This window comes from Pygoscelis adeliae, unplaced genomic scaffold (genome assembly GCF_000699105.1).
Source record: "Pygoscelis adeliae isolate BGI_AS28 unplaced genomic scaffold, ASM69910v1 Scaffold79, whole genome shotgun sequence".
Taxonomy (NCBI): Eukaryota; Metazoa; Chordata; class Aves; order Sphenisciformes; family Spheniscidae; genus Pygoscelis; species Pygoscelis adeliae.
This window is the reverse complement of record NW_008825532.1, coordinates 2,463,462-2,471,178: the sequence shown is the minus strand read 5'-3', so window position 1 is coordinate 2,471,178 and position 7,717 is coordinate 2,463,462. Positions and strand designations below refer to the sequence as shown.

Below are 7,717 nucleotides of genomic sequence, written 5' to 3'. Positions count from 1 at the left end.
CCAGCATCATGGTCTGCTTGGTAGTATTCGATGTGGAGGTTTTGCAGGTGCTGTGGGCAGCACGAGGCTGGCATTAGCTGCAGTGAGAGATGGCAGAGCCTGTGCTCATGGTGGGGAGTGAAGGGCAGCACCACACTGAGCCCAGACCTGGCACAGGGCTTGTAGGATGCTGGCAGTTCACCATGGAGTCAAAGGCAAACCCAAAACAGCTCTCTTCTCCCAGATTTCTCCAGTTAGTTCTTTTTGGTTAAACTTGCCTGATTCTGGCAAACCACTTGCCCTGTGGTGAGCCCATGCCCACACAGAGACCCATCGCCGTGGGGAAGCTCTGCTTTCCACTGATTGCCCTTCCCCAGGGACAAGAGTGGGGCTGACAGGCTGCCCGCGCCTCTGCACCCATCCCTGCTGCCCATCAGGGTGCCCAGCGGTCGCAGGTGGCTGCCAGCCTCTCCTCAGATGGACCAGCAAACTGAAGCAGAGAGGCTGAGACATGCTGCCATGGCCCATGGGATCAGAGTATGCAGAGGAGCTCCAGAGCCTCCTAGGTGGTGGGACATCCCAAGCGGGCTCGGAAGCCCACCAGTGCCCCATGCTCCCTCTGTGCCAGAGCCCATGGCACAGCCAGCACCAGCCCACCCTATGCGGAGTGCTCCTGCTCTCAGGATGGCTGCTTCCACCACTGGGCTCCCCTTGGTGCCCCAAGGACCAGCGCACTGGGGGATGCTCTGTCCCACAGACCCAACAACAGAGGCATGTCTGGACCTGGTGGGCAGCTGCCTCCTAAAAGCTGGCAGCTTGGGCACTCCCACATTAAGTCCATGGTGGTCCCTGGTCGTCCATGACTGCCCTGCAGCCCACTGGCTCTGCTGTCACCATTGCTGGTGCCCTGCCATGTTTGCATAAAGCAGGGAGAAACAAAAAGGCCGGTAAAGCTGAAGTGATCCAACCCTGGCAGCATGTATGGAGCTGCTGTTGCCCACTCAGGACATGTCTGTTCTGGGTAAGCCCCTTTCCCTGCTGCCCCAGGGCACTCAGTACACTTGTGCTCAGTCCATGCTCCTGTGTGAGTGCCCGGTGCCTGAAGTCAGCCCCTCTGTCATCCTGCTCCCTCTGTGCCAGCTCCTGAGCAGGATGGTCCTGGGGCTGTTGCCCCATCCTCTTCAGGTGACTTGGACAAATATTAATGGGTTTTAGACTACAGTAAGCTCAAGAACATGGAAAATGTGAATTATACCTACAGAGCCACTGCTGATGTTGCAATGCCAGAGCAGGGCAGGACCAGGGCTGCCCTCACCACTTTTGGGGCTCCTGGGGTAGGATTCCCAGCTACCCAGAGCCCTGTGGGGCAGGCAGCAGCTCTCTAAGCCCACAGGAGGAGGTGCTTTTGATGGCTAAAGCCAGAGGATGCTTTGCTTGTGCTAGATGGTAAATTGAGCAGCATGTAGGAAAGGAGCACGGATAGGTCTTTGCAGACTCATTTCTGAGCAGCAGGCAGGGCAGGGCATGGTCTGAGGCTGCGGGGGCCCATGCGGGGCTGTGCCGTCCCTGTGTGGATAGCTGGGGCTCTGCGTGCCCTCCTGCCCTTGTGCAGGCACCCTGGGCAGCGTGGGCACAGGCGTGGGTAGTCTTTTACAGGCTGAAAGCTCCTACTGAAAGACAAAGGGTTTTCTCTGCCCATACTGAGTGTGAAAGGCTGGGGAGGGGACACTGGGTGTAGTGCATTCACGGTGCTTCTTAGGGTGCTCCTCTCCATCACAGGAGTGCCTGGGAGGCAGGTGGAGATCGCGGGGAGGTGCTCTTGGTCCAGGAGTCTCCTCTCTGGGATTGGGTGCTTCTGGCAGGGCAGTCCCAAGGCTGCAGACTGGTTTTCATGGTCAGATGGTGACACCTCTGTGGAAGCAGGACTGTGTGCTTGGCTGCCCAGGTAGCCTCAACCACTTGTACAGGCCCAGGATAGAGGGAGCAGCATGGAAAGAGGTTGGGGGTGAATTGGAGGGGCTGCTCCCTGACTTTCCAGCCACGAAAAATACTGTCATGCCAGCATAGCACTTTTCAGGTGACACTAGGCTTTCTGCCACTAAACCCTGCACCTGCGTGCCATGTCTTTTGCTGCCCCATCCAGACCCAATGCCTGTGATGTGGTCCCCCCCTGCATCACAGCTGCGTTGGATGCCCGGCACCCTCGTTGCTGTGGCAGGGGAGCTGCTGTTGGCTGTAAATGCCGTGAGGTAGGAAGGGAGTGCTCGATGCTGCAGGCAGTGTCGCATCAAAGCAAATGGCCATAAAATGACCTCAAAAAACCCTCTGTGCCGGAGCACCTATCTCCCCAGGGACAGGGCAGGGACTCTGGAGCACGGCAGGGAAGCTGTGCTAAGATGCAGCCTGCAGACCAGGCAGGTTTGTTTTTATCACATCAAAATAAAACTCATAGTGATCAAGAGCTATTAATGAAGCTGCTAATTTGTGCCTGCTCTGCCAGGCGCTGTGAGAGGCAGACACTGGAGGCTGGTGCAGCGCATGCTGTGTCTGGCTGCTGGGGAGACCGGCGGCTCTTTTTTCCGGCCTGCTGGGGAGCCCGGCGGCCCCCCTGCCAGCCTCAGCCCTTGTAGGCGGGTGGATTCCTCGCCTAGGATTGAAGTGCTGCTTCTCCTCTCCCCAGCCGGCCATGCCAGGGCAGGAGCAGTCGCTGCCAGGCAAACCTCTTGTGCTTCCTTTGCCCCATCTCCAGCTCCGTGGGGGCTGCTGCCCTTCGCTGCCAGCTCTGCGGATGCTCAGACCTCAGCTGGACAAGGCACCCAGCACCCTGCTTTGAGCAGAGCTTGGCCCAGACAACTCCAGAGATGTTTTCAGTCTCAGCTACTGTGCAAAGCGAAGGAGAAATCAGGAGCTGGCAGCAGCCTGCAGCACCGGGCACCCTCTGGCAGAGCCCTGGTCCCACCACTTGTCTCTGCTGTGCTGTGGCAGCCAGCTCTGCAGGACGCGGGGTGCATTGGGACCCTCACCTTGGAGGGGAACAGTCAGGGAAGGCAGAGCTGCATCTTCCTTCCTGGGCCCCAGCAGGCTGGAGGGCTCCGGGGTGAGTTGCAGGGTGGCAATGCCTCCCTGAGGTGCTTATTGGGCTTCAGCTGGGTGCTGGCATGGAGGGGGAGGATGTGGCAGGACTGGGCTCTCACAGACTCCTGTGTCCTCCTGGGTCAGGGCATGGCCATGCAGAGACACAGTGAAGGGGCTTCATCAGGGATGTGACCAGCTGTTGGTGACACCAGCTGCTCGTGCTTCCCCAGGCAGGGGCAGGCAGGGGCAGAGCCTAGCCTGGTGGGTCTGTCTGGGAAGTAATGCTGCTGGTGGGGATCAATAGCTGCTGCTGGGATGGCATCTCCTGGGAGCCAGGGAACCCCCATCCTGGCTCTTTGGCACGTGGATGATGGTGCAGAGCAAGCAAACCCATGGCTAGTCTCCAGCCTGTAGGCTGGGTACGGCTTTCTAAGGCACTGGTAGGTGACAGAGCTTGTGACTTCTCTTTGTTCCAGCACATGGGACTGTACGTCAGGTACTTGGCAGAGCAAGGACTGTGCGTGCAGACAAGAGCTATGGACATGGTGGCTGGGAGCCAAGAGCCCCCGAACACTTCTGCTGCGGGAAGGTGCATGCCCCCCTGCAGAGCGGCATGGCCTTGGCTGCCCAGGGGGTCTCATGCAGGTGCTCTGCATTTCAGCGTGGCCAGGGTAAGCCCCGTGGCCACCATGCTGCTGAGCCAGCACCATTCAGGGACCGCCTGAGACAGTCCCTCACAGAGAGCAAGTGCCAGGGTCTGGCGAGGGTGCAGGCAGCACTTGGGGTGCAGGAGAAGGCTGGCCAGAGAGCAGGGACCCCAGGGTGCACCCTGAGCCCGGCTGCCTTTCACCGCCCCGGAGGCTCCGCTTCCTCGACGCCCTTTGTATTCTGAGCACAAGCGCCATTGACATGGGGCTGGAGCACAGCCACGCATTCCTCTGCCTGGGCCAGGGCCTTTGTGGCCCCGTTTTCCAGGGCGAAAGTCCACTCCCTCTGTGTTCCCGGTGGCAGAAAGGCCCTCTTTGTGCATCTGGCAGCGTGCTCCTGCGGGGCCGGATTGGCACCAAGCAGCCCCAGCTGGGCAGGAAGCGGCAGGGAGGGGGGCGAGGGGGACCCTGACAAAGCGCTGGGGTGGGACATGCAGGGTTAAGTGTCTCTGAGCAGGCGTTAACCCTCCCACTGCTGCCAGCCTGCAGCCTGGCTGCTCAGCGAAGCCGGTGCCACCCTGGGCGCTGAGGATGGCGCTGAGCCAACAGCAGCGTGTGCCCCTTGGGGGCTCAGGCAACACGTTCTTGGGGTGGCTGGGACAGCATGGGCAAGGCCAGGCTGTGATGCAACCATGGCCACTCTCCTTCCCACACCAGGACGGAGGGTTGCCAGGCTAACCCCTGCAATGGGATCCTTGGGGAGCACAGCAGCCCTTGCTTGCTGCCAGGAGCACCCCCTGCATGCCCAGGTGTCACCCTGCCACCCTTGTGGTGGCCCTGAGCTGAGCCCCCCGTGCGAGCCCGGCTCAGTGGGCAGCACAGCCTGGGTCAAGGCCAGGCGCAGGCTGGAGCACTGGGTCCTTGCAGGGGTCCAAGGGCATCAATGCCTTCTCCATGCTGTATCCTGCACTGCAGCACTGGGGTGTTGGAATGGTGCTCAGCCCGCTGCAAGCTTCCTCTGCTCCTTGCCTGTCTTGCAGGTCTCTTCCAGAGAGCCATCATCCAGAGCGGCTCCGCGCTCTCCAGCTGGGCAGTGAACTACCAGCCTGTGAAGTACACCAGCATGCTGGCCGACAAGGTGGGCTGCAACGTGCTGGACACAGTGGACATGGTAGACTGCCTGCGGCAGAAGAGTGCCAAGGAGCTGGTGGAGCAAGACATCCAGCCGGCTCGCTACCACGTGGCCTTTGGGCCAGTCATTGATGGGGATGTGATCCCAGACGACCCGGAGATCCTGATGGAGCAGGGCGAGTTCCTCAACTATGATATCATGCTGGGGGTCAACCAGGGCGAGGGGCTGAAGTTCGTGGAGGGCGTGGTGGACCCCGAGGACGGCGTCTCAGGCAGTGACTTTGACTACTCAGTCTCCAACTTTGTAGACAACCTGTATGGCTACCCCGAGGGCAAGGACACCTTGCGGGAGACCATCAAATTCATGTACACGGACTGGGCCGACAGGGACAACCCTGAGACACGTCGCAAGACTCTGGTGGCCCTCTTCACTGACCACCAGTGGGTAGAGCCATCGGTGGTGACGGCTGACCTGCACGCCCGCTATGGCTCCCCCACCTACTTCTACGCCTTCTATCACCACTGCCAGAGCCTGATGAAGCCTGCGTGGTCTGACGCGGCCCATGGGGATGAGGTGCCTTACGTGTTCGGGATCCCCATGATTGGCCCCACACACCTTGTTCCCTGCAACTTCTCCAAGAACGATGTCATGCTCAGCGCTGTGGTGATGACCTACTGGACCAACTTTGCCAAGACAGGGTGAGTGGGGATGGGTGCTGTGCCTGGGAGGTCTGCACTCACTGCAGCTGCACCCCTTGGGACAGTGCTGTGGTGGGGGATGTCATGCCCAGAGGTGCATGTGCTGTACCTTCACTGGGGTCAGGGCATCAACCACACAGCGAGAAGCTGAGAGCACGACCAGCCCCCTGGGACAGGATCCAGCCAAGCACAGGGGTGGGGAGGTTGGTTGGCCGTGGTTATCGTGGGTGAGACTTGACCCAGGGTTGGGGTGCTGCCCAGCCATGCAGGACCTTTCGCCAGCCCACCCTGTGCCACCACTGGCAAAGGACCCGCCCCCAGCCTCCATCTCCACGTCCAGCTCTCCCTCCTCACCTTTCTGGCTTTTCCCAGTGCTAGCTCTGTTTTGCCTGTGTTTCGCAGGGACCCCAACAAGCCTGTCCCCCAGGACACCAAATTCATCCACACCAAGGCCAACCGGTTTGAGGAGGTGGCCTGGTCCAAGTACAACCCCCGTGACCAGCTGTACCTGCACATTGGGCTGAAGCCACGGGTACGCGACCACTACCGGGCCACCAAGGTGGCTTTCTGGAAGCACCTGGTCCCCCACCTGTATAACCTGCATGATATGTTCCACTACACCTCCACCACCACCAAAGTGCCGCCGCCCGACACCACACAGAACTCCCACATCACCCGCCGGCCCAACGGCAAGATCTGGACCACCAAGCGCCCTGCCATCTCGCCTGCCTACAACAGTGAGAATGGGAAGGAGAAGTGGAGCCCAGAGCAGGAGGCAGGCACCCTGCTCGAGAGCCCTCGCGACTACTCTACCGAGCTGAGTGTCACCATTGCTGTGGGCGCCTCCCTCCTCTTCCTCAACGTGCTGGCCTTCGCCGCCCTCTACTACCGCAAGGACAAGCGCCGGCAGGACACGCACCGGCAGCCCAGCCCCCAGCATGGCACCACCAACGACATCACCCACGCACCTGATGAGGAGATGCCCTCCTTGCAGGTGAGCCAGGGGCATCGTGAGTGCGAGGCTGTGCCACCCCACGACGCCCTGCGCCTGGCTGCTCTGCCCGACTACACCCTCACCTTGCGCCGCTCTCCGGATGACATCCCGCTCATGACCCCCAACACCATCACCATGATCCCCAACTCGCTGGTGGGGCTGCAGACCCTGCACCCCTACAACACCTTTACTGCCGGCTTCAACAGCACGGGGCTCCCGCACTCACACTCCACCACCAGGGTATAGCTGCCCGCCGCCGGCGCACACGCATGCACGCACGCACACGCACGCAGCAAACACTGGCAGAGGGACCGGTGGGGCCAACAGAGCCCCCAGACGGAGGGGCAGTGCCCACGGACGGTGTGGCACCGAGCCTGGAGACCCGTGGGGTCCCGGCACGGCCGGATGCCCCGGTCTTCCCCTGGCGCTTTATTTCGTTCCTATCTAACTTTTGAGAAGTGCTTTGATTCTCCCGGCTCCCGGCCAGAGAGCCCCGTGGGTCGACCCAGGGCACTGATGGGGTGCAGGGAGGACACGGTGTAGTCCCTGCACCCATGTACTGGCATGGGCGGGCAGGGGGGACCTTGCTGGCAGTGGCCACGGGGCTCCCCGCACCGGGGCTGTGCCTCCCCACAGGGTAATCGCATCCTCAGTGCTCTGCCTGCTGAGCACCCCACGACTGACAAGGAACGGGGCTGGGCAACCCTCTCAGCCAGTGCCCGGGCATCCCCGGGCAGCTTGGCATCTCGAGTGCCCTGGAAAAGGCTCCTTCACTGTGTCGAGAAGTGGCCCTGGGCCATGGTGCTATAGGCAGAGGGAGCGGGCAGGGTCCAGGGACCCAGCCTTGTGCTGGGTGCGTGTGCTGGGGCCGGTGCCAGGGCCTGGGGACCCCAGGGACCCTGGGAACGGGGCCCCGGGCTGGAGACTCGGCACCTCTGCCCCTCTTTGCGCTGCAGAGAATCTCTTTTGTGTCAGTCGTTTCTCTTTGCAGAGACGTTTTTTAAGCAGATCTTTAGTTCTTTACACACTAACGGAGTCGCCGCGTTTTGTCCTTTGTAAAGATTTTAAAACCAAGTGTTCTTGATATAAAATAAAAAGCCAGTTAGAAGCCAGCGTGTGCGCGCAGTGCCGGCCCCCATGGCCCCCGCCTGCCGCGGGCAAGCACCAGGCCGGGCCCTGCCTCCTGCGCCGC

At 61.0% G+C, this 7,717-nt stretch overlaps 1 protein-coding gene across 4 annotated transcripts in view; it reads left to right on the top strand.

The window, feature by feature from the left end:
• Positions 1-6,771, top strand: part of NLGN3 (neuroligin 3) — a 21,503-nt gene extending 14,732 nt beyond the window's left edge. For all 4 annotated transcript variants that reach the window (XM_009331669.1, XM_009331668.1, XM_009331667.1 and 1 more), the window contains 2 exons: positions 4,742-5,531; positions 5,934-6,771. In XM_009331669.1, coding sequence (XP_009329944.1) covers positions 4,742-5,531; positions 5,934-6,771 — 1,628 coding nt within the window. The remainder of the gene's footprint in view (positions 1-4,741; positions 5,532-5,933) is intronic.
• Positions 6,772-7,717: the final 946 nt, after the last annotated feature.